The sequence below is a fragment of the Cyprinus carpio genome, chromosome B13, assembly GCF_018340385.1.
Source record: "Cyprinus carpio isolate SPL01 chromosome B13, ASM1834038v1, whole genome shotgun sequence".
NCBI classification, from domain to species: Eukaryota; Metazoa; Chordata; class Actinopteri; order Cypriniformes; family Cyprinidae; genus Cyprinus; species Cyprinus carpio.
The window spans coordinates 29,702,271-29,729,918 of NC_056609.1; the positions used below are offsets into that span (position 1 = coordinate 29,702,271).

The 27,648-nt window shown below is 31.2% G+C and overlaps 4 protein-coding genes across 5 annotated transcripts; 2 read left to right on the forward strand and 2 right to left on the reverse strand.

The window, feature by feature from the left end:
• Window positions 1-666: 666 nt before the first annotated feature.
• On the reverse strand, window positions 667-9,778 carry LOC109093919 (CDK2-associated and cullin domain-containing protein 1-like). 2 transcript variants are annotated; one of them, XM_019107575.2, is made up of 8 exons: window positions 9,478-9,777; window positions 5,357-5,483; window positions 5,182-5,284; window positions 3,932-4,027; window positions 3,625-3,727; window positions 3,450-3,539; window positions 2,084-2,222; window positions 667-2,014 (listed from the first exon to the last, which is right to left on the reverse strand). In XM_019107575.2, the coding sequence occupies exons 1-8, from the start codon at window positions 9,632-9,634 to the stop codon at window positions 1,975-1,977; spliced, it is 855 nt and encodes a 284-aa protein (XP_018963120.1). In that variant the 5' UTR covers window positions 9,635-9,777; the 3' UTR covers window positions 667-1,974. The 2 variants fall into 2 exon arrangements, with proteins under 2 accessions (XP_018963120.1, XP_042593532.1); XM_042737598.1 differs by lacking the exon at window positions 3,932-4,027 and having other exon boundaries at window positions 9,478-9,778.
• An 887-nt stretch (window positions 9,779-10,665) lies between these two features.
• On the reverse strand, window positions 10,666-20,766 carry LOC109093639 (NAD-dependent protein deacetylase sirtuin-1-like). The gene is made up of 9 exons (XM_042737599.1): window positions 20,461-20,766; window positions 18,072-18,197; window positions 17,105-17,343; window positions 16,869-17,021; window positions 15,559-15,706; window positions 15,381-15,460; window positions 14,487-14,673; window positions 12,555-13,019; window positions 10,666-11,718 (listed from the first exon to the last, which is right to left on the reverse strand). The coding sequence occupies exons 1-9, from the start codon at window positions 20,705-20,707 to the stop codon at window positions 11,477-11,479; spliced, it is 1,887 nt and encodes a 628-aa protein (XP_042593533.1). The 5' UTR covers window positions 20,708-20,766; the 3' UTR covers window positions 10,666-11,476.
• Window positions 20,767-21,360: 594 nt separating this feature from the next.
• On the forward strand, window positions 21,361-23,982 carry dnajc12 (DnaJ (Hsp40) homolog, subfamily C, member 12). Its single transcript, XM_042737600.1, has 5 exons — window positions 21,361-21,517; window positions 21,897-21,975; window positions 22,818-22,957; window positions 23,092-23,206; window positions 23,283-23,982. The coding sequence occupies exons 1-5, from the start codon at window positions 21,440-21,442 to the stop codon at window positions 23,363-23,365; spliced, it is 495 nt and encodes a 164-aa protein (XP_042593534.1). The 5' UTR covers window positions 21,361-21,439; the 3' UTR covers window positions 23,366-23,982.
• Window positions 23,983-24,131: 149 nt separating this feature from the next.
• On the forward strand, window positions 24,132-26,470 carry LOC109093641 (cytochrome c oxidase subunit 5B, mitochondrial). The gene is made up of 4 exons (XM_042737602.1): window positions 24,132-24,326; window positions 25,875-25,945; window positions 26,033-26,132; window positions 26,268-26,470. Exons 1-4 carry the CDS (start codon window positions 24,230-24,232, stop codon window positions 26,378-26,380), a joined length of 381 nt encoding a protein of 126 aa, XP_042593536.1. The 5' UTR covers window positions 24,132-24,229; the 3' UTR covers window positions 26,381-26,470.
• Window positions 26,471-27,648: the final 1,178 nt, after the last annotated feature.

Genomic DNA, 27,648 nt, shown 5'->3' on the forward strand with positions numbered 1-27,648 from the left:
TGCAATAATTATAATACATTTTCAACATTGAAAATAGTAAAAAAAAAATAAAAAAAATTATAATTATAATTTTTTGAAATTATTTATTTATTTTTCAATTAATGCATTATTTCAGGTTAAAATAGAGACTAGGCCTTTAAAATAGCACCAGAATAGCACTACTGTTGAGAGCAAAAAAAAAAATAAAATAAAAATAAAACCTGTAATTTCATGATGTTATTAATAGATTGTATAGGACTCTATAGAGAGGCTTGAGAATTCCTAGTTGTTTCAATACATAATTGTTTACTTTTATTAGGTTGTGGATTTAAATGTATGCTAAGGCATCCTCAAAGACTACTTTTTGACAAGGTTTATATTTTTCCTTGTTTTAAATGTTGATTTGAAGTTTTTTGCATTGTTATTACTACGTTCAAACCTGAACACAGAAAGCATTTTGTTACACAAAACATTAAAATTCTATAAAAATGTAACAAAAATGAATGTGCTTGATGAGCACAACTAGAAAAACTCACAGTCACAGGTTTGGAAATGAAATACAAAACTTCCTAATATTTCCAAGTTTTCTATGAGGAACATGAATAACATATTCAACTTAACAACGTATTGTCCTGTTTTGAGGATAATCACATTTTTCTTTTGCATTGTGACGTTATTACACGACGATTTTCTCTTCAGTGATCTTTATTGCAATGCAAAACATACACTGTGATGCTTTTAGATTTCAACTATAATACAAAACAACAGAAAATGACAAAAACAAGTGAGATCATATTCAGTTGGTTAATAACAATTCATTTTCAAGTGTTCTGCTTTCCATTTTGCTCACTTCATACACAGTTTTATAAAGAGTTTATAATGAAATTCTCGTAAAAAAGATTATTTTACACATACAACTGTCTTTAAGCAGAGTTAAATCAAATATGATCAATGTTTTGCTTCTCCTGGCACTGTCTGATAATTTTTATTAAGACAAACAATATTAGAACAACATTATTATATAATGCCTAAATATATGAATAAATGTGCATTAACTAAACGATCTATTTAACATTATATAACTTAATACTGCTTGTTAATGACTCACTAGAAGTTATTAACAATTTTAATTTTTTTCTCAAAAAAATTTGCTTCCGTTTTGCTTTATAATTTTTTATTAACCCATAAACAATATTATAATAACATTACTATATAATGCTTATATTATACTTCACGTTTATTCAAATTTGAAGATTTATGAATGAAATGCGCATTAACTAATGATATATTTAGCATTATATATGTATAATATTGCTTTGTAATGACTTGATGAATGTTATTACACACAATTCTGGTTTCAGTGTCATGATAAATTATTAGCAGCCCTTTACATCACACCTGTCCTTTACCTGTGCTGTTTTTTTTACAAACTGTCGTGCTTCCAGATTCAATATGTGAGGAAAAATCAACAGCTGTCGTAATAAATGATTGACTTTACATTTCACTTATAAAAAGGGAAAAAGGCGATCAGCCAAAGGCACGTTATTATTAGGTAAAATAGTCATCACGTGTTTAAAACTACAGTAGTGATCCTAAAATAAAAGAAATAAAATAACTGGGTAAGAATCTGGATTTTGAATACCTTCATTCAGATTCTGGATCCTACATCATTTCTGAAATCACAGCAAACCTTATGATTTCACAGAACGACAAATGAGGAGAGCACGCTTCAAAATAATCAACCTGGAAATCTGATGAACACTGTGAAATAAATCCACAGCAAGAGAAAAGAGGCAATCCCACAAAGGCCCGGGAGGTGATGCTCGTGTCTGTGTAGTTGTGTAATGCGTCTGTGAATAACTGAGACTGTATGAAGAGATGAAGTGTCTCTGAATCAGATAAAGTCTGCTGTGAAGTGATTTTTAATGAAGTACGGAGGCTTCGATCGCAGCAGCTTGTCGGCGAGTGCAGTCGTAATCAAGCTCCACTTCTCCGTCACGACTCTTCACTCGCTCGCTTCCGCGACTGATCGCCCCTGAGACACAGCAGAAGTCAGCCACGTGATTTAACATCAGACACAGCTGGAGGTTTGCAGACAGCGTACCTGGAGAAGCCGTTCTGATGGAGCTCCAGCTGCAGTTTCTTATCTTGATCGGCGTAATACAGGAGCTGAGATTCGAGAGCAGGAGGGTGGATCTGAGGAATGAATCTAGAGAACAGAGCCGGAGCGAGAGGAACCCAGTCTACAAGAAAACAACACACATAACAGAATGCATCTGGACTGACAATGTACTACTTAAAAGAAATATGTTAGAAGTGGAAATTGTTGGCTTGACAACCAGTTTAACTTGTTTCCAAACGGACTTGAGATTATTGTGCATTCAGAAGAACTTCTTGAATTGTGTTTATTGGGATGTAATTAAATTTATGTGTGTTTTATTTATGTGTATTTCTATCTATCTATTGATTTTATTGTGTATCTGTTTTACATTTGTAATTGCTTGAATAAGAAATAAATATTTATTATGCAGCTTTAATAAATAAATACATTTTTTTAATTAATATATTTTTGTATTTTAAAAATATACACACACACATATGTAATAAATAATAAAAATAATTATACATACATATACATATATACACATACACACACACATATATATATAATAACAATTAATGTATAAAAATAGAAAAATATAATTATGAATCATTTATTTATTATATAAATATTTTTAAATCAAGTTTGAAAATGTTATTTGGTGTATAAAATGTACTTAATAATTTATATATATATATTATATATATATATATATCTATATATATATATACATTTGCAATATATATACATTAGACATTTATACACAAATAACATTTTCAGCTTGTTTTAACATTTATACACAAATAACATTTTCAGCTTGTTTTAATAAATAAATAAATAAATAAAATATACACACACACACACACCACACCTATATATTATTTTTAATTAATTAATTGTAATTAAATTAATTAATTTTTTTTTTTTTTCTCATTAAAAATAGTAATGTTTCCAAACTTTTGACCTGTACTGTATATATATTTCAATCAATACATTTCACATAATGAAGTGAACTATATGAAATATAAACTTGAGGAACAGGTTCTTAGTGAATTTAAAGAGAGTTCTGAGAAAAGCTCCAGAATTGTTTGCTTGTTAATGACTCTTGGATTGATATTTTGTGTGCAACTAAAGTGTCCGAATAGTTTTTGGGGCCACTGTAAATGTGTGTTTTTTTTTTAGAAAGTAGCTACAGCTTAACATGCATCTGAAAATCCATACACAGATAACAGAGCGGAGAAATGTTTGGTTATGCAAATGCTGCATGCAGTCCGGCACAAAACAAACCCACTGTAACTGTAACTCAGTTCAGAAGAACAAACACAGAGCGATGCACAGAGACAATTAAAGAAAAGAAAATCCCTCTCACCTGGCCGGAGGGCATAAAGACCTTTCACAACACTCGCCATCGTTGATGGTTTGACTTGAAACGGCATGGAATGAGCCTTTTTAAGAAGAGCTGAGAAAAAAAATAACAACACTTGAATTAATATATTCACAAAATGCACTGTAAAGTCATAAGACTGTGTTTGATCTGCACTCACGCAGGAGCGTGCCGACGTGTTTCTCTGCGACGTGATCAGAGAAGAGCTTCATGAGATCGTCCCGCAGGTCACGGTTCAGCTTCGTCTCAATGTAGAACTTGTTCTTTAACCAAATGCAGATAAATGAATATAGAATTCAAATGATCTCGCAAAACATGGAAAGTGTCATGATAACAATTATATTCAAAAGCACAGAATTTGGCTTTTTTTTCTTTTTTCATTATTTTTGTCAGAACAAGGTACACTGAAAGTATTGAGTGACAGAGGCACTTTCAAAAACATTAATTTTTGAGTTTTGGTATTGTACCATATAGATGAAGACGGGAACGATGCAGTGCAGAGCGGCTGTGTACCGCGTCAGAGCCAGGTTAAAGTTTTCTATTAAATCTTCTGCTGGACTGGCCTTTAGAAGAGATAGGACAACAGCTTTTCATTCATTTTTCTAATTTAGGTATTTATTGTAAAGAAATATAGATTACAAAATTATAAAAACAATAATAAAATAGAAAATAAATACATGAATAAAAAAGTATTTTATTGACATTTCGAAAGACAAATTATCTTTAATTTAGGCATTTATCGCTTTGCTTTTTTCAAGATGAAAACAAGACAAAATTAATTAATAGTAATATTATAAATATAAAATATTCTATAAAAACAAAAAATAAAAATACAAAAGAAAGTTAATAAAAAGTATTATTTTAATAAAACACTCTTTTTAAAAATATATAAATTTTTATAAATTCAATAAAAATATATATATTTTATGAATAGATGTTAATTTTAGGAATCTAAATTATAAACATCAATATCAAAAATAACAAAAAATAAATAGGCATCGCTGGCTTTCCATCAATAAAAATATATATAAATTAACAAAAAATAAATTTTAGGCATCGCTGCTTTCTAAAAAAAATCTAAATTATAAAAACATCAATAAAAATATATATAAATTAACAAAAAATAAATTTTAGGCATTGCTGCTTTCTAAAAAAAATCTAAATTATAAAAACATCAATAAAAATATATATAAATGAACAAAAAATAAATTTTAGGCATCGCTGCTTTCTAAAAAATAAAAAAATTAAATTATAAATTATAAAAACATCAATAAAAATGTATAAATTAACAAAAAATAAATTTTATGAACAGATTTTTTATGACAAATTATATTTAATTTAGGCATTCATTATTTTGATAAAAGGATTATAAAAATGTACAAAAACATTAGTATAATAGGAAAAAAATAAAATTAATAAAAAGTTAATAAAAATCTGTAAATACACATTTAAAGAAAAGTTATATGCATTTCAGACATTTATTTTGCTTAAAAAAAGTCTTGATTAAAAAAATAAATAAATTGTTTTCTGGTTAAAAAAAAATGTCAACAGAGATGGTTCTAAAATTCATATTTTGTCATGTATATCAATGTATAAATCACAAACATCATATGACTGTGAAAGAATCAATGATTTGATTGTGGTAGATTTAAAAGCTCCCTTTATTTACCCACAACAGAAGCACTACAGACAGGTTTGAGTGTGTCTCTGCACTGACCTGTAGCTCTGAAGACACTTGCTCTAGATGAGACCTGATCTTCCACATCAGGTCGTTGTAGAGCAGCTCGGAGTGCTGCTGGCACACACACTTATAAACCTGACTGGAAGAGGAACACAGAAGGACGTATTAAAGCACAGACGAGCAGCATGTTCAGGAGTGGAGCAGCACTGACCTGTAGATCTGCTCGTATGAGATGGAGATGTGCTCCATCGGGCTTTGAGTGAGCAGGTGCTCAATGGCTTGCTCTAGTTTTGGCCAGTAAACCGTCTTGTATTCTTCTGCTGTCATCACGTTCAAGTCTAGACATCGTCAAACAAACAGAAGCAACACGCGTGACACTTGCTGCTGAAAAACTTCTCTCTATCGCTTACACAAACAGTACAGTGATGGTATCAAACAGTAATACAGAACTGCAATAATCACAAATATATAAAATAACATATAGACTGTCGTTCAAAAGTTTGGAATCAGATAAAAAAAAAAAAAAAAGAAATGGTAAAGACATGCTGATACTGTTCTTTTTAACTTTTTATTCATCAAAGAATCCTAAAAGGGTATCACAGGTTCCAAAAAAATTCATCTTTTCATCACAGAAATAAATTATATTTTAAAGTGTAATAGAACAGAAAACTGTTGTGTTAAATTGTAATACTATTTCACAATATTACTGTTTTTTTTCTCTGTTTTTCATCAAATAAATGCAGCCTTGATGAGCTAAAGATACTTCTTTAAAAAACATAAAAAATCTTGCTGATCCCAAACTTTTGAACGGCAGTGTAAATAAATATAAATATAAAAAAATACATAATTTAAATAATTTATATTTTGTTTAAAAAAAGCAACAATACAAAATCAATAAATTAATGAGAAGTAATTTTTATGAAAACATTTTATTAAATTCCATTTAATTTAGCCATTGTTTAATATTATTAAATGCACTAATAGAATAATATGAAAAATTTATAAAAAAGAAAACTAATACAATTATTTAAAACAAAACAAAAAGCAGTTTTTAAGAACACATTTTAATAACAAATTACATTTAATTTAGATGTTTATTATTTTGCTACTTTATTATTAAAAACTAGGCAAATGAATTTAAAGTTTATATCAGTATATTATATTTATGAAACATTTAATTTATAAAATATTTACATATATAAAATATTTCATAAATAATATACTGTGTAAAATAGTATGTTTAATATAAATAATTATACATACAGAAAGAGAGACAGAGCGCGAGAGAGCTTAACGCAGTACACATAGCAAGGGCTTTTAAATAATATAATAAATAAAAAGAAAACAGATAGAATAGAAAAAGAATAGAGCAAGCTAGTGTTAGAGGCTTTTTTTGCTTTTTGTTAATTGTATAATAAATAAAAAACAAATAGATAGAATACAAAAAGAATAGAGAAACTAGTGTTAGTTTTTTTTAAAGAAAACAAGCAATAAATGAATGAAAAGTTAGCAAATGAATAGAGTGCAAGTCTAAATTTTTTTTTAAAGAACAGAATTAGAAAAGAGAGTGGTAGAGTTAGAGGGTCGAGTCAACAAATAGATAAAATAGAATTCGAACAGAGAGCGCTAGAGTTAGAGGGTCGAGTCAACAAATATATAAAATAGAATTAGAATAGAGTGCTGGAGTTAGAGGTTTGAGTCAACAAATAGATAAAGTAGAATTCGTACAGAGAGCGCTAGAGTTAGAGGGTCAAGTCAACAAATGGATAAAATAGAATTCGAACAGAAAGCGCTAGAGTTAGAGGGTCAAGTCAACAAATGGATAAAATAGAATTCGAACAGAGAGTGCTAGAGTTAGAGGGTCGAGTCAACAAATATATAAAATATAATTAGAATAGATTGCTGGAGTTAGAGGTTCGAGTCAACAAATAGATAAAGTAGAATTTGTACAGAGAGCGCTAGAGTTAGAGGGTCGAGTCAACAAATGGATAAAATAGAATTCGAACAGAGAGTGCTACGGAGGTTAGAGGGTCGAGTCAACAATATAGATATAATTAAATAGAATTAGAATAGAGTCAACAAATAGATAAAATAGAATTCGACAGAGAGTGCTAGAGTTAGAGGGTCGAGTCAACAGAATCCAAATAGAGATTAGAAAAGTGCTAAAGTTAAGGTCGTCAATAATAAAATTTGCGAACAGAGTTAGAGTTAGGTCGAGTCAACAGATAGATAAATTAGATTAGAAATAGATGCTAAAGTTAGAGGGTCGAGTTAACAAATAACTAACGTATAGAATTAGAATAAAGTGCTAGAGTTAGAGGGTCGAGTCAACAAATAGATAAAATAGAATTAGAACAGAGAGCGCAACAGTTAGAAGGTTGAGTCAACAGATAGATAAAATAGAATTAGAACAGAGCGTTAGAGTTAGAGGGTCGAGGGTCGAGTCAAACAAATAGATAAAATATAGAATAGAGTGCTAGAGTTAGAGGGTCGAGTCAACAAATATATAAAATATAATTAGAATAGATTGCTGGAGTTAGAGGTTAGAGTCAACAAATAGATAAAATTGAATTCGAACAGAGTGCTGGAGTTAGAGGGTCAAGTCAATAAATAGATAAAATAGAATTAGAATAGAGTGCTAGAGTTAGAGGTTAGAGTCAACAAATAGATAAAATAGAATTCGAACAGAGAGTGCTAGAGTTAGAGGGTCGAGTCAACAGATAGATAAAATAGAATTAGAACAGAGTGCTAGAGTTAGAGGGTCGAGTCAACAAATAGATAAAATAGAATTAGAAAAGAATGCTAGAGTTAGAGGGTCGAGTCAACAGATAGATAAAATAGAATTAGAATAGAGTGCTAAAGTTAGAGGGTCGAGTTAACAAATAAATAAAATAGAATTAGAACAGAGAGTACTAGAGTTAGAGGGTCGAGTCAACAGATAGATAAATTAGAATTAGAATAGAGTGCTAAAGTTATTGGGTGTTGTTGTCAAATAATATAAAATAGAATTATAAAAGAGAGTGCTAGAGTTAGAGGGTCGAGTCAACAGATAGATAAATTAGAATTTGAAAAGGAGAGTGCTAGAGTTAGAGGGTCGAGTCAACATAGATAAAATTGAATTAGAACAGAGTACTAGAGTTAGAGGGTCGAGTCAACAGATAGATAAATTAGAATTAGAATAGAATGCTAAAGTTAGAGGGTCGAGTCAACAAATAGATAAAATAGAATTAGAATAGAGTCCTAGAGTTAGAGGGTCGAGTCAACAGATAGATAAAATAGAATTAGAATAGGGTGCTGGAGTTAGAGGGTCGAGTCAACAAATAGATAAAATTGAATCACAATAGAGTGCTAGAGTTAGAGGGTCGAGTCAACAGATAGATAAAATTGAATTAGAAAAGAGAGTGCTAGAGTTAGAGGGTCGAGTCAACAGATAGATAAAATAGAATTAGAAAGATAAAATAGAATTAGAACAGAGTGCTAGAGTTAGAGGGTCGAGTCAACAGATAGATAAAATAGAATTAGAACAGAGCGCTAGAGTTAGAGGGTCAAGTCAACAGATAGATAAAATAGAATTAGAACAGAGAGCGCTAGAGTTAGAGGGTCGAGTCAATCAACAAATAGATTAAAAGAGAGAATTAGAACAGAGAGCGATAAAACAGTTAGACAAGGTGCATAGTCAACAGATAGATAAAATAGAATTAGAACAGAGCGTTAGAGTTAGAGGGTCAAGTCAACAAATAGATAAAATAGAATTAGAATAGAGTGCTAGAGTTAGAGGGTCGAGTCAACAGATAGATAAAATAGAATTAGAATAGAGTGCTAGAGTTAGAGGGTCGAGTCAACAGATAGATAAAATAGAATCAGAATAGAGTGCTAGAGTTAGAGGGTCGAGTCAACAGATAGATAAAATAGAATTAGAACAGAAAGCGCTAGAGTTAGAGGGTCAAGTCAACAGATAGATAAAATAGAATTAGAACAGAGAGTTAGAGGGTCAAATAAAGACTGAAGAGATGTGTTTTTAGTCATTTCTTGAAGCTGGCGAAGGACTCCGCTGCTGGGATTGAGTTGAGCAGCTCATTCCAGCAGGAGGGAACAGTTAATGTAAAAGTCTGTGAAAGTGATTTTGTGCCTCTTTGAGATGAACAATAAAGTGACGTTCACTTGCAGAACGCAAGCCTCTAGAGGCACATAAGTCTGAAGGAATTAATTTAGTTGAAGGGGTGCAGAGCCAGTGCTGGTTTTGTAAGCACACATCAATGCCTTTAATTTTATGCGAACAGTTATTAGTAGTCAGTGTAAACTGATAAACAGAGGTGTGTTGGTGTAACTTACGGAACTTGGCGGTGGAGTTGAGCAGCAGCGCAGAAGTGGACTCACAGGTGTCACTGCAGGAGTCGGAGTCCACACACACCTGCGCAGGTGAACACACACTCACAGCCTCCGCGCGACAGTTATGATTATCATCCTCGACCCCCTGCATCTCCTCCATGCTGCTGCCGCACTAAGAGAGCTTTAGCACTCCATGTCCTCTCGAACCCGCTTCAGCTCAGCGATGACCGCTTCATGTTTCACTCCTGTTTATTTTGTTGTCAATCCGAAGCGAGATCCGACACGGACTTCCGGTAAATGGCGGACGTGTCAAAACAACAGTCCGCGTGACAAAATAAGAGTCCGTCTTCGGCATAAATATCGAATTTTATTTTGTTGTTATTTCGTTTTATTATTTCGTATTTTTTTTTTTTATTTTTTTTTTTTTTTTTTTAGTATTTATATCCCTCAAACTTTATATTTACATTACATTTATACATTTAGCAGATGCTTTTAACCAAAGCGACTTACAAATGTGACCCTGGACCACAAAACCAGTCATATTTATCATGAATAAATAATCTTTCCATTGATGTATGGCTTGTTTAGATAGGACAATATCTGGCTGGGATACAACTATTTGTAAATCTGGAACCTAAGGGTGCAAAACAAACAAACAAACAAACAAAAAATAAAAACAATAAAAACAGAGGTGCTAGAGAAAAACCCACAAAAGGGCAAACATAAAATTAATTTCCATATCTTGCCTTTTCTACTGCAATTTTCTGAGCTTTAAAATAAATTTTAAGCAATTAATTAAATACTCTATGTCTATATTTAACTATATAAATAACAGGCTCATTAAAATTATTTATTATGTAAAACAATACAATATTAATAAAAACAATTTAATAAAATATAACAAAATTAATAAAATATTACCAATTACTAAGAAAAAAGTTAAGTAAATTTATGAACACAAAATGCATTAAATTCTATTTAATATAGGCATTATTCATGTATTTTATGAATACAAATGTATTACTTTTTTATTACTACACTTTAACTTGAAATTTGCTTTAATAACTTGTAACCTCATAATTCAAACATGCATAAAATGTGCAGTAAATGTAGAATACAGTACGAAATGGTTTAGAAACGCCACTATGGTCAGGCCTCCACGACCCTCTACTTAAACACAGCTTCAGCCGATCATTCTGCGAACTCTTGAGTATTTTATTACCGAGCAAAATACTTCTCTGCTATTCTTAATTAAAACTTGCATGCATCACGTACAGAGTTTAGCTCAAGCATGAGTGACGAGAGTCAAAAGAGTGCTGTATTTGGTGACAAAAGTGTTCATTTACTCTTTTGCAGCATCGCCAATCTGCAATTAATGCAAACACAAAATCTTTAATTTGAACATTAAAGAAATGAGACCAAAACTGCGTCATCTGCACGAGGGAATCATGAAATCGTGTTGATATTATAACTTAACAGTGTTATAAAGATTTTAATGCCGGGTCAACAAGAGCGAGAAAAAAAACCAACCAACATCAACAGGCACATTAATCAAAAACTGATTCAGAACTGACTAAGTGCTGGAGGACAGCAATCACAAGAGTGTGAACGCATGTAAATAATGTCTTTCTATAGGTTTACAAACTGAAAACTAATGGAAACCATCAGCTTGATGTCTACTGGGTATAAAAGGCTTCAATAGTAGGCTGACCGTAGCTGCCAAATGTCTAAAAAAAAGCCACAGTTTGGTGCACAACAAGGAACTATCGTATGAAAACGATACGGAGAAAGTGATCTTTGGTTTGAAAATCATTCCCTTTTTTATCCGGCGTGTTCAATTCTCACCGTAAAAATACGAAAAGGCTGGTGGTGAAACAAAAGAAAGGTTTATAAGCCGAACAAAAGAAAGAAGTCGCATGCATTAGAAGACACAACGAGCGTTTAGGAGGAAGGAAATACAAAAATATATAAAACAGACTTAAATGCAGCGAGTGCTGGTGAGTTATTGTGTGGTTTGTGGGTGTGTTTCTGCGGTGCAGTCCGTCTGAAGGCGTTTGTGTTCACGCTCCTGTACTGTCTCTGCGAGAACGTCTGTGTTTTGTTCTTCTTCTGCGTCGCTGTCTTCATGATCCACGGCGTCGCTGTCGCTGCCGCAGGAACTGGACGACTCGTCCTCTGAGCTCGAGTAGACCTCGGCGCCGTGGAAGATGTAGCGGTTCGGTGCTTGGAATAAATACTGCGAGGCTGCGAAACAGAAAAACAACACATGACATCGTGCGTGCAGCGAGGGTCTGAAAACGTAAAACTTTCCAGAAATAAATATAATATCTGATAGCTTTGGTTTTAAGCATCTTTTTTTATGAACAGTGATGTGATGTGATACTAAACCATTCAAAAATAAAATAAAATAACATCAGAATCTAAATATAATACATAACATTTATCACAAAAACTATCTATTTATAAATAAAAAATCATATATATTAATATAATTATAATTCACAATATATTAATATAATATAAATAAAATTACATAATAAATAAAAAAATGATGTATATATAAAAACAAACACATGCATGTATATATTTAAGAAAAATATGTTAAGTTTATATGTTCAATATATTTATATAAAATATGTAAATATTACATGTGTATTTATATATACATAATAAATATACACAGTAAACATACATATATTATGTAAACAAAAACTTTTGTTTTGGATGTGATTAATTGTTTGTCAGCATTAATATATATATATAATAAAAAAACTATATTAATATAATATAAATTACATAATTATACATACAAAACACATACATACATATATATATATATATATATATATATATATAATATATATATATATATATATTATATATATATATTATTTAAAATATATTGTATAAAATATAATAAATAAATATAGTACATAAATTATGCTATTTAATTTTGATTAAAGATTAATTTGATAATTTTTGTGTAATTTGCAATAAAATGCACTGATAAATCATTCTTAATAACAGCAGGAACACCTCAAAAATGTGTTTGAAAAATAAATAAATAGAAATGATTTTACCTCCGAGTCGTTTGCTGATTGGACTCTGACAGATTCGGCTCCTCCAGCATCGTCTCCGCACTTCGGCACGGTGAGGGTCCGCTGGTTCTTCCTCCTTCAGGTCTTCAGGAGCGTCCGGTGCTTCTGTAGCGTCACAGGGACTTGCTGTCTTCGGGTCTGAGTTAGCTTCCGGTAACGGCTCTGGATGAGGGCTTGTTCTTCTGGCTGCTGTCTGCGGCTCCTCCTTCTCAGGAGACAGTGAAGTGTCCGCTGACGCTCCTGTGGACGGGCTCTGAGAGGGCGGTTTCTCCGTGATCTCGCTGAGACGGGACGAGTTGTAGCACAGCTGCTCGAAGTCGCCACCCAGACGATGGCAGAGTTCGTTCACGATGACGTCACAGTCTCCGAGCAGCTCCACGTCGAAGTTCAGGTGCGGCAGCGGCTCGCGGTTGATCAGGACTTGAGGCACGTCATGAGGTATAGAGCCTCAGAGAGACACACAAAACAAATATCATCTCACTGTGTGACCCTGGAGCACAGAAGCAGTTTTAAGTCTCTGGGGTATATTTGTAGCAATAGCCAAAAATACATTGTTAGGATATAGATTTTTTTCTTTTACAAAAATCATTAGGATATCAAGTAAAGATCATGTTCCATGAAGATATTTTGTAAATTTCCTACCGTAAATATATCAAAACTTAATTTTTGATTAGTAATATGCATTGCTAAGAATTCATTTGAATAAATTAAATAAATTTAAAATGAAATAAAAATACAACACTTACCTTAAGAATATTATTAAAAGAATATTTAAAAATATTATAAAAAGTATATTTAATGGAATTACATAATGTGGGCAAAGAGTTTTTGAAAACCTTAAACTTTACACAAATAAATATCGGATTGCTTTGGTTTTAAGCATCTTTTACAAAAACACTTTTTTCTTTTAATAAAAAATACAAATAACAAAAAAATAACATTTATATAAATTTTTATAAATTAAATGATATTTATTTATTATTTTATTTTAATGCATTATATTTATTTTAAATAAATTACAAAAAAATACAAATTCAATATTTAATCATATTAAAGTGTATATTGTATAATTATATAACAAAAAATAACATTTCTTTTAATTTTTATAAATTTAATATTTATTTATTATTTTATTTTAATATCATTAAATATTTTTAAATTACAAAAAAAATACAAATTCATATCAATCATATTAAAGTGTATATTGGCATAATTATATTTCTTTTATTTTTATAATTTAATATTTATTTATTATTTTATTTTAATGCATTATATTTATTTTAAATAAATTACAAAAAAATACAAATTCAATATTTAATCATATTAAAGTGTATACTGTATAATATTCAAAGTATATTGTTTAATAATACTAATAAGCATTACTGAAATTACAACATGTATGCAATCTTAAAACAAAAATGTGACAATTACTTGAAAAAAGATTTAAGAATATTTTAGAAGAATATTTAAAAATATTATAATAAATACATTTAATAAAAAGAAAAAAAATGTATTAGGTTGAGTTTTTGCTTGTGTAAATTCATTTGAATGATAATATGGATAAGAGAATTGTGTTGTGAATTGTGTTGTGTATAATTGAAATAATAACTCTAAAATATTTTCGGTCAAAGGGGTTAAGGTGACAAAAATGCTTGGGAATCACTGATGATACCATCTTTAATATCCATTAAATTGCTAAGTTACCTTCAAAAACTACATTATTCATCTGAAAGCATTCAAACTTCATCTGTGCATGTGCATATTCAACCTAGAGCGTATCTCAACCAGACCTGATGCATCATATCCTAAAATCATGATAGGATCAAGTGCAACAGCTTTATTTTTACACTCAAAAGCATCCCAAATTACTGCAGACACAGAAAACCACAGGAAAGAACAAGAGGTGGAACGCACTGGGTATGAGAGCCACTGGCCGAACTTTCAGTGAGGAGCCGATGACGATCAGAAGATCCACCTCGTCTTTGTCCTGCTTCATGGCTCGATGGAAAAATTCTGGAAGGTTCTCGCCAAAGAAGACGATGTCTGGTTTCATGATGGCGTAGGGGACATCTGACGGACACCTGGGACAGTGAGGAACAACCTGCGACAGAACAACGACGGTTTCACGAGCCGCAGCACAATCGCGAGCACACATTAAAGGAATAGTTCACCCAATAATGACATTTTCAGCAAACCCGAGATTCAAATGAGTTTGCTTCTTCATTTTGTTTTGGAGAAATGTAGCATTGCGTCAGTGTCTCAGCAATGGATGCTCTGCAGTGAATGGGTGCCGTCAGAATGAGAGTCCAAACAGCTGATAATAACTTTAAAACCTTGCTTCCAGCTAAAATATGAGTCCGTAATTTTCAATGAAAAAGTCAGAGCTATTTTAAACTGTTTTGGTTTGTAAACGGTGCTTGATCTGTGCAGATTTCTCTCCTGATTCACACCAGAGCACTTTTTCACTGGAGGAAGTGTTATTATGGATTATAGACTCTATGTATTTTTGAGTTAAAAACATCTTAATGCTGGATGTGTTTCAGCTTTAGTCTTTCTCCAGATGTTCACTGATAGGACTGGAGTGCTGTGGATTGTGATGTTTTTATCAGCTGTTTGGACTCTCATTCTGACGGCACCCATTCACTGCAGAGCATCCATTGATGAGACACTGATGCAATGCTACATTTCTACAAACCTGATGAAGAAACAAACTCATCCTGATCTCGGATGACCTGAGGATGATCACATTTTCAGCAAAGTTTCATTTTTGGGTGAACTACTCCTTTAAATTTTCATACTCAGGCATACCTGGTTGAATATATCCTCCCTTACGGCCTCACAGTCAACCTTATGTTTACAGACAAGACAGGAAGCAGTCGCAAAGGAACCTAAAACAATTAGTAAAAGACAGAGGATAATAAAAGAGTCTAGATAGTGACGGGATATTAAAATCTAGGTGTATATGAGGAATGATGAGCAGATGTACCATGACACTGAATGATCTTCTGGATCCCGGCCACCTGCTCCAGTGTGTCGATATTCTGCGTGTAGTTCCTCAGTAACCTTGCCTTCTTATCCAGCATGGAGATGAACCTGTGACACGGAGACGGCTGGAACTGTCCCGGGTAGATTTCCTGCAGCAGAAGCAAACAGAGAATATTGTCATTTATGCAGTTTTTATACATAAATGAATGCAAATGCAGAAATGCACACTACTGTTAAAAAGAGTTTCTTATGCTCATCAAGGCTGCATTATTTGATCAAAAAATACAGGAAAAAATTTAAAATTGTGAAATATTATTACGATGTAAAATAGCATTTTTCTATTTAGTATACTTTAAAATCTAATTTATTTCTGTGATGCGCAGCTGAATTTTCAGCATCATTACTCCAGTCTTCAGAGTCACATGATCTTCAGAAATCATTCTAATATGATGATTTATTATCAGTGTTGAAACTGTTGCTGCTTAAGATGTTTTAGGAACCTATGATACTTTTTTTCTGGATTCTTTAATTAATATAAAGTTTATTTATTTTTAATATATTATTTATTTTTAAAGAAAAGTTTTGAATTTTTTTTTGTTTTAAGGTTTTTGTTTTTTTTTTGAGTAAATTTTGTTCTTTTTAACTTTTTATTAATTAAATAATCCTGAAAAAAGTATCAGTTTCCAAAAAAAAAAAATTGTTTCCAACATTGATTATTCTAATAATAAATCAGCATATTAGAATGATTTCTGAAGAATCATGTGACTTTTAATACTGGAGTAATAATGATGGAAATTCAGCTTTGCATCACAGAAATAAATTATATTTTAAAGGATATTAAACTAGAAACCATTATTTTAAATAGTAATAACATTTTGCAAGATTACTGTTTTTTTCTGTATTTTTAATCAAATAAATGCAGCCTTGATGAGCATTAAAGTCTTCTTTAAAAAACATTACAAGTCTCAAACTTTTGAACGGTAGTATAAATACAAACCTTCATGACAAGACAACTTAGAGACCTTACAGATCTCGCACTTTCCAGTTATTTTAATCAATATTGATGGGAATAAAACTGTAAAGTCGGTTGCATACAAGTTTTACTGAAGTGAAGAAAAGATAAGTGTTGTCATTTAAAATCTACAGATGCAAAAAGATAAAGTGCAATAAAATAAACACTTAAAATTGTGTTTTGGATTTTTGCTATGGAAGCAAAACAGTCTAAACTGACCAGTGCATTAAAAACGTATCATTATACGAATTGTTCTCCTTTGTTGGTTGAAATGCAAATGAGAAGGCAGTGTATCGAACCTTGGCGAATTTGAAGAAAGGCCTCGGATCTCTTCTGAAGTAGTCTATGTCAAACATGGCTTGAGGATCAGGAAGGTCAGGGAAGTCCACGGCGAGTCGAGCGTATATGCCGTCTCTAGACCGAAAGTCAGGGATCCCACAAGAAACAGACACCTGTCGAGGAACAAGAAGGATGTTTAACACACTGGAAGCATCCTGAGAGTGTGTGTGAGTTAAAGTAAGAATCCAAGACGCACCCCGGCGCCCGTGAGCACCAGAATCTTCTTCCTCTCCTTCAGGAGCCGCACAACGTCCTCTAGCGTGTTGACGTCTTTGCGTTTCTTTCTTTTGGGCGGCTCTGAGATGTTGATGATGATCTGCCACAGCGTCATGTCGTCCAGATCCGCCGGGAGAACTGTTTCGGGAAGCAGGTCTTTCAGGATGGCCCTCGGGTCGGTTCCTCTCATGATGTGCTGCTGAATGAACCGATACGAGCCTAGAGGAAAACCAAGTTTTCATTGAATCCACAAAACACACAAATGCATACAGTATATGTGCGTAATTGTGCACTTCAGACGTGACTTTAGTTTACCGGTTTCACGGCAAACTAAGATTATACATTATAAGAACAGTACAGTAGTACTCAATACAAAATACAACAATAATGCAATTATATAAAACAAGGTTTCAGAGATGCAAACAGGTAAGAGGGAAAAAAAGGTCTAATATTTCTATTGAAGATATTTGCTTTACCTGCTCAATTCTTGTTACTTTAAGGTATTTTTTTACAAATATTTTTTTATTAACTTACATGTCCAAATCTATAATTTTTCACCCCCCCCCCACCAAAAGAAAAAAAGCATTTAACATCTTTGCAACATTTTACAAAAATCAAGATTGAATATATTTGGTTAAAATCCCATGTTATGAAAAATGTTATGCAGGCTATTTAAGACAAAATTGCCAAAATTAAAAAAATTGCCAAAAATTAAGACAAAATTAGACGGCAATGTTGAGCTAAAATGCTAAATGTTTGCCCTCTCTCTCTCTCTCTCTCTTCACTGTTCACACATCTCAGACCTCAAAAAAAAAAAAAAAAAAAAAAACATGCATCTGTGAAGTTTTGTATTTACGATTCTTTAAATGTACTTTTGAAAGAAACTGTAAAAGTTTTTCTTGGTCCATCTTTAAGAGTCTTGCACTACTGAAACTAGCTAAACTGACCGATCTGTGGCTGAGGCGTCCAGTCACTGGAGCTGGCGTGAGACGAGCAGTCATCATCATCATCATCGTCGTGAGGAAGATCAGGAGATGTGAAACCATTGGGACGGACACCTGCATCAGTTAGGTCTGTGAGCAAACCAGACAAAAACACGATTTCAGAGTTATCACTGTTTATACAGAGGAATAATACACTTGATGGTTACTATGTAACCTTAGACTTAATGCTTCTATTAACAGTTTTGTGCAGATAGTATTTATTACTGATTTTATATTTTTTTTATTATTATTTAATTTTAGATTTAATCCTTTTATTTATAGTTTAAACATGACGGCTTCATTCATCAGCATGCAGAATAGTGACTAAATACATTTATAAAGTATGTAAATAATTGTACAAATAAAGCATGAAATATTTATGGAGTTGACATGACTAGTCAAAGCAGGGACAAGTGTGACATGTCCCTTAAAAATAATAATAATAATAATAATAATAATAACTGGAGAGGTAAATAATATGCAATAAATAAAAATAATAATATAAATAGAATTTAATTAATAATTAAATTGCATAATATAAATAACCATGACAAAATAATATTTAATAAGTACTTTATTAAATAATAATAATATTATTATTATATAATAATTAAGAGATTAAGAGATAAATACTATTTTATTATTTAATATTAAAATTTTTATTTTATTTTTTTTAATAAAATAATAAAATACACAAATCAATAACAATGTTAAAATCTGAATAATGATAACACAATATTTAATAATTAAATTGCATAATTAAATATATTAGTAATAAACACTTAAATGTAAAACATAAAAACATTTAAAAAGTAGTTTTTATAGTTTTTATATTATTGAATAATATATTATTATTAATCACTTAAATGTAAAACATAAAAACATTTAAAAACTAGTTGAATAATAATAATAATAATAAATAAAAACATAAATATAAATAATTATTAACTCCACAGATGATAATCAATAATACAAAATATAATAATATAATAAAAAAATTAACAATTGTATTAAAAACATATAGATATTAAGAAACTAGTTAAACACTCTACAGATTATAATATAATAATAATATAATAATATAGCAATACCATAAACCTGAATAATTAATAATAAATATTCAATTGTATAAAAAAGATATGATTACATAATTATTGAAACTCCACAGATGATGATAATAATAATAATAAATTATTGAAACTCCACAGATGATGATAATAATAATAACAATTGTATCATAAAAACAAAATAATAATATTAAATATAAAAACTCTCTACATGATGATAATAATAATAATAATATAACAAATCAATAACAATAATAATAAAATATCAATTGTATAAAACAAAATAATGATAAATAATTAGTGAAACTCTACAGTGATAATAATAATAATAATAAATAACTAATAACATATTTGAATAATCAATAATAATAAATATATCTAGATAAAATAAAAATAATTAAAAAATAGTTTTTATATTATAAAAACATTTAAAAACTAGTTTTTATAATATAATAAAAATATCAATATAAAACATAATAATAAATGTATCATATTGTTTTATAATAATAAAATAATAATATTGAAACTCCACAGATGATCAATAATAATAATAATATATCAATATAAATAATAATAATAATTTAAACATTACAACTGAATAAAATCAATAACTGATAAAATAATAATATTATTGCATCTAAAACAAAATAATAATATTAATATTATTGAAAACTAGCAGATGATAATAATAAAAATAATAATAATAATAATAATGAATGATCAATAATATAAAAATATAATATATATTAAATAATATTGAAACTCTACAGATGATTAAATAATTATTGAAACTCCACAGATGATGATAATAATAATAATAACTGAATAATTCAATAATAATAAAAATATATCAATTGTATAAAACAAAATAATAATATTAAATAATTATGAAACTCCACAGATGATAATAATAATAATAATAATAATAACTGAATAATTCGAAACTCTACAGATGATTATAATAATATAATAATAATAATCGACGATGTAATAATAACAACAACTGAATAATTCAATAATAATAAATATACTGTTATTATTATAACTATTATTATATAAAAGGTTGCATATATAAATAATAATTATTATTATTATGAAACCATAAAAAGTTGCGATTATATTAAATAGCCTAAGTTAATTATACCAACCTCACAAAAGTAAAGTTAGAGGTTAGGGTTTGTAACGTTCTGACTGTTAGCTTAGCATGAGAGAATCAATTTAAAAACTCACAAAATAACCAGTAATTAAATCATAAAAATATCTCCGTGAGGAGCGTAATGCTGTACCGGAGAGCTCGGGCTCGGGCTCGGGTTCTGGTTTTGGTTCGGTGAGGTTGTTGTTGTTGTTGTTGTTCAGTGAGGCCTGAGGATGGGACTCGTCCATCAGCGCCGGTTCCGGTTCCGCCTCCACCGGCTCTGTGTCTCCGGCCGCGCCGTGCTCCGAATCACCGCGCGCATCCCGGAGTCTCGCTCTCTTCAGAAGCGGCTCGGCGGCGTCACCGGCGTCGGCCCGTTTATTTTTGCCGTCCGCCATCTTCGCCAGACAGTGAACGAACGGAGGGGGAGCGCGGGAGCACTTCCGGTAATGATGTGACGTCACGTCACGAGCAGACGGAGCGAGCGCGCGACGCCGCGTCCGTGCAAACAAATACACAGAAATACACAGTTACCTAAATACAAAACATTTTGGAATGCGTTACCTAGAAAATACTGTCCCTCCAATTAACTTACTTATAAAGTTATTAATTAAATTGAATTTAGTTTATCCAGTCTCAAGAGTTTTTTTTTAAAAAGAGATGGAAAATACGTTTGTATTTTTTCTTTTTACTGTTAAACACACAAAATTAATAATTAATTTAACCTGTAAAGATATTTTTATTTTATGGAGAAAATAAATCGATGATTAATTTGCGTAATTTTGTATGAAAAATACTATAAACACAAACAAAAATTAAAATTCTGAAAAAAAAAACCCCGAAAGCTTTTCTTTTGTTTATTTATTTTAAATGTTCTACATTTAAACAGACAAATAAGATGCCGTGTTGGAGAAATTAATATTTTACATTTAAAAGTCAATTAGTTTTTATTATTTCACATATTTAAATCACAAGGAAAGTATTTCAGTATGAGTCAGAGCGGCTGCGCTTCTACCGTAAAGCTTCGAATACTCACGCGCATGCGCGCTCTGTCGAATGCACTCGACCCGCAGAAGCGCGAGTTTACGAGAGTTTACGGTAGTTTCGTGTTTTGGTTGCGTGCGGGAGGCATGGAGGCGATACTGAACCGCAGAAAGCAGGATTTGGAGGATTATTACGGGCTTCTCGGCTGCGATGAGCTCTCATCGGTAAACACAACTTACTACAAACCATAACAGTTCATCTAGAGCTCGCGTGTTATTACCTCTGCTCGTTTATTACGGCGTCTTTAAACTAAAATAATCGCTACATGTAAATATCTTTTGTAAACAATGTAAAAATATCTGATAGAGCAATTGCATGAACGTGCATGTGACAGAATAAGACGTGTTTACACATCTAATAATTATAATAGCAGAGCAGCCTGTTGCTTCTATGTCAGAGACTCACAATATCATGCTGGTGCTAATAATAACGGATTGAACAGCTGGAAATGCTCATGCTGAAGCAAACAGATTTATTCTGTTATCTGCATTACAGAGTCAGTACATGCTAATCTTGACACACATGTATATGCATGCTCCACAGACTGAACAGATTGTCAATGAGTTTAAAGTGAGAGCTCTTGCCTGCCATCCCGACAAACACCCAGAGAACCCCAAAGCAGGTACAGATGATCATTCATATCCTTGTGCAAAGATGTAATTTGTTTCTTTGGGTTTTGCATTAAGAGAGAAACTGAGACGTGTTGCACCTATACCATGGTTCTGAATTATTGCCATGTTAATGAACTTTTTAATTCGTTGCATTGAGTTTTGTCGAAAAACATTCACAGTTGTCAATGACCGATATAATGGCAAATCTTAGACAATTTGTGACCTATAATTGTTTAAATCTGTTTAAAAAAAATTAACAAAAACAGTTTAGTCTTATAAAATCATGAATTAAATAAAAATAAAATGATATGTAATTTATTTTACAATAAAAAGTCATTTAAATACTTTTAAAGTATATTTAAATATTATTTATAATTTTTTTTTTTAGTAATTCCTATAAAATCATGAACGATATAAATAAAATTAAAGGGATTTAATTTACAATACAAGTGTAATTTACAATTACTTAAAATACTTTAAATATACATTTCAAAAATAATATACAATACATAAAATATTTAAAAATTATTTTTTATTTGATTGTTTTTTTTTTATTTTTTTGTGTTTGAATTATTTTTTTTTTTTGAATTAATTATTTTTTTGTAATTTAAATTTATATTAAATAATTGCACATTTATTAATTAAATTATTCGTATTATATTTTATTTATTTTTTATTATTATTTTTGGTCTGCACTAACCTAAACTAATATGATGAAAGATTACAAAGTCAAATCATTTTCCACTGATGAAGCATTAATGAAGGATGTAAATAGTTGACGTTTCTTCACCTGCCATGTCTTTTGCGAGCGTTTGGATCTGTTTCTCACACTTGTGAGTGAACCGTTTTGCAGTGGAGGAGTTCCAGAAGTTACAGGAGGCTAAAGAGGTTCTCACGGATGAGAAGAAAAGAAAAAATTATGATCTCTGGCTCAGAAGTCGAATTGCAATCCCGTTCAGCGAGTGGCGAGCGCTCAGTGACTCTGTTAAAACAGTGAGTGTTAGTCGACAGGACGCTGATGACGAACAGATGCATTGAAAATAACACTGCATCCTGCATGCAACAAGTTGTATATTTGTCACAATTTATAATAACTTATTAATGTGTTTCCTAAAATGGAATTTCAGTCAATGCATTGGGCCGCGAGGAGCAAGAAAGAGCCGATGCTTGAGGCTGCAAAAGATCCAGATCTAGCGGACGTGCATGAAGAGAATCTGTCAGAGGAGAAACCCTCGGAATCCTGTAAGAGATTTCTGTTTCATGGCTATTTACAATTCTTCGGTTATTTGTTTTTTACTGTAATGCTTGTGTTTCGCAGATGATTACTGGCATCACAGGTTTCGCTGGGCTGGCGAAGCTCCCACAGGCCTTTTACAGAAGTTCAGGAACTATGAAATATAAAAGCATGTTTTCTTTCTTCTATCCTTTGCTTTTGTGTGTAAGCGCATGCATTCCATATAAAGAGGAAAGAATCAGAACTGACCGATCATTAACTACGTGTCACTATTATTATGCATAACGTTGTCTGTTTTGTAGAAAGGTGAGATATGTTGACTTTAATGTTCAGCAGTGATGCGTTCAATGCCTTAAATGTCCAATCAGAATGATTTCTTGTTGAAATATGAGTAAAACATGTTTTCATGCGTGCACATTTGCACAAGAAATTATTATAACGTTTATTTGAATAAATATAATATGTATTAAACAATGCATTTTAATGCATATAGCACTAATTAAATAATAATAATGAAATGAATAAAAATAGCATTCATTGAATATACATATAAGCCAAGAGTGTCTTTAAAATTATGACATTTATGTTCAGAAAAAGAAACCGAAAAGTGTTTATCATATTGAGCTCTGTGTGCAATCAGCATTTTGAGGCAAATATGTGTGTTTGTGTAAAAGTGTTACAGCTGTGTCTGTGTGTGGTGCATAAATAAAACAGCCTACTGTGGAATAGGACAAAAAATGTAGAAGTCATTATTTTTTATTGCATTTTATTTCAGTTTGAAAAAAGGCAGTTTTCTTCGGACAGAATTAAAGGCAGTCGGAACAGATTTCACTTTTATTTTTACAGTCCTCTCCAGTTACACACCTGTCCGCTCTTCCTCAATTGTGTGCTCACTCATTGGTCAAAGTCCAGCGGAGCCTCTCTGTGATTGGTCAGTCCCGTGTGTCAATCATTCTGTTGACTTTCACTGACTCCAGTGCACATGCAGTTGTGCGCGCGCACGGACAGAAGCCTGAGAGTTTAAAGTGAAGATGGCAAGTAAAATCCTTCTGAGAGCCTGTCGGCTGACTCTGATGGGAAGACAAAACATTTTAATGAAAACACCTGCGCGTGCGATGGCCGGTAAAGGTGAGACACATTCAGGGATTTCTACAGAGAAATTAAGCAACATGATAAACCACTGATATTATTCATGCATGTACAAAAATAAAGAAATATGCTGTCCTTTTCGATATTTTTTTAAAGAGTGACATATTAATGCTTTTATACAGTGACATGCTGTCACCAAACCGAAAGACAGACCGGACATATGACACTGATATCTGAAAAACATTAAATTACACTTTAAAGCAGGGCTAAATACGCTAGACATGACTTAAATCGATACCGTGGAGGCTCGTATTATATATACGGAGTGTGTTTGATCAAGGTCATTTGTTCTTTATGCTGTGGAGGCCGAGCAATGGCCTTTTCTTGGCACTGGACTCAGGTTCGTGTGCCAGTTACTGCGGATCATGGAGGGCGCCGCTTTATTCTCCCGCTGTTTGGCGACACCTAGTGGACAAACTGTGTCACTGCAATCTCAAGCCCAGCTGGGAGAGTAAACAAAACTGTTTGCAGTAACTCGCTGGTGACACTTTTTGAATTAGTAACATTAGCATTATTGCCTGTCTAACTAATGTATGATTAATGAATGTACATGCAAGTATAAGTAATGAAAAATGATTTTGTATTCATACACACCAGGGTTGCTATAATTAACTAAGCTTAAACTAAAACCATTAAAAAAAATCATTACTTGAAATAAAATACATAACTTCTACAGCAAGAAAAAAAAAAAAAAAAAAATTATAAAGAATATATATATATATATATATATATATATACATATATATATATATATATATATATATATTATAAAAATATATATATATATATTCATTTTCATTTAGGTTAACTTGTACTATACTAAAATAACTTAAATAAGAATTAGATCATACATAATGTAAAAAAATGAAGAAAAAACAAACAAAAACTGACTACAATTTAAAAATTAAAATTAAAACAAAATGAAAATATTAATAAAATGTAATGCGTGTTTATATTGCACAATTGTTTTTTTTTTTGTTCCCACCAAAGAATAAATATTATAAAATAATAACACTGATATACACTAAAAAATAGTTTTTGAAAAAATGATAAAACAAAGATTATTGCAATAATTTTGTACAAGACAAAGAATTAATTCTTAAAAATTCAGCTTCTTGCTATTTATTCGTAAATCATTGTGAAATTTACTTTAAATTTCTGAGTGAAAATCTTTCAGTGTATGAATGTGAATGTGCATTTTTGTTTAATTATAAACCTTTTTTTATTTATAGTAAAATATTACATTTAAATTAATTTATAACACTTAGTTTACACAAAAATTATTAAAATAGAATATACATGCATATGCATTGATACTATAAACTTTATTAAATACCGTTTTTTTTCTTTCTTAGAAGTGTCTTTGATAACTTGAGGATCAATTAAACAATGAAATGTTTTTTTTATTTGTGACTGTATTAAAAGCAGATATTTTCTTTTATTATTCTCCAGGGCTCTGGTTGCACCCGTCCGCTTTTACTCAAGCACATCACTGTCTTACCATTAAGTACGTTTTCTGTTTTTCAGGTATCCCAACAGATGAAGAGCAGGCAGCGGGGCTGGAGAGACGCATCCTGCAGGCCATGAAGAAAGGCCAGGTAACACACACAGTGACGCTCAGTTTGACCGTGAGCTTTGATGAGTGTACAGCTTTCATTCTGAACCACCGATCATCTGTTATACAGGATCCTTACAGCATACTCAAGCCAAAGGAATACACCGGAAGCAAAGACGACCCTCATATTGTTCCCAGCATCAACAACAAACGACTGGTCGGCTGTATCTGTAAGACACACACACACACACACACACACACACACATACTTATCCTTGATCAAACTGCCTAGCTACAATTTATTCATAAATAGAATAAGGAAGTCTTTCTAAATGAAAGATGTGTGTCTGTGTGTTGTCTTGTGGGTGAGGAGGACAACACTGCGATCGTTTGGTTCTGGCTTCACGAGGGAACCCCTCAGCGCTGTCCGTCCTGCGGCTCGCACTACAAACTGGTCCATCACGAGCTGCCACACTGAGCCGGACCCCACGAGCACCTAAACCTCTGGAGAAACCGCTGCGTGCCTACGCCAAACATGTACAGGAGCCAATAATAAAACTATTTAATAATACAATCAATGCGTCACAAAGTTTTTTTGTTCCATTGTAATGTGATTTTTTTTTTTTGCAACTTTTTTCCTCACAATGCTCAGGATTAAAATTGCAAGATTTTATAGAATCGCTTGCATTTATATCTTACAATTCTAAATTTTTATATTGCTCAAGTCACTTCTGAGTTTATAGCTTGCAATTATTTTTTTGTTTCCAAAAAATAAAAAGATCATTGCGATACATTGTGATTTTATATATACAGTACAGGTCAAAAGTTTGGAAACATTACTATTTTTAATGTTTTTGAAAGAAGTTTCTTCTGCTCATCAAGCCTGCATTTATTTGATCAAAAATACAGAAAAAAATGTAATATTGTGATATATTATTACAATTTAAAATAATTGTTTTTACATTTTTTATACTTTAAATTATCATTTATTTCTGTGATGCAAAGCTTAATTTTTAGGATCATTATCACATGATCCTTTAGAAATCATTCTAATATGATGATTCATTATCAAAGCTGGAAACAGTTCTGCTGCTTAATATTTTTTTCAGAACATGCGATACTTTGATGAATAAAAGTAAAATAAAAATTAAAAAAAAAAAAAAAGAAGCTATGTTTTTAAAATATAAATATTTTGTAATAACAATATACACTACTGGTCAGTAATTTGGAGTCAGTAATTTTTTTTCTTTCTTTTTTTTTAAAATAAAATCAATACTTTTATTCAGCAAGGATGTGTTAAATTGATAAAGTGATAGCAAAGAAAATTTATATTATTAGAATATATATTATTAGAATTTTTTATTTTTATTTTGAATAAATGCAGTTCTTTTTAACCTTTTATTCATCAAATATATTAGACAGCAGAACTGTTTCCAACACTCATAATAAATCAGAATATTATAATGATTTCTAAATGATCATGTGATAGACTGGATGTTACATGTGACACTGAAGGCTGGAGTAATGATGCTGAAAATTCAGCTTTGCATCACAGGAATAAATTATTTTTTTAAAGTCTATTCAAATAGAAAATAATATTTCTCAATATTACTGTTTTTTCTGTATTTTTGATGAGCAGAAAAACTTCTTTCAAAAACATTAAAAATAGTAATGTTTCCAAACTTTTGACCTGTACTGTATATATACATTTTGGATTAAATTTAAAAGTGCTGTTTTCTTTTCTTT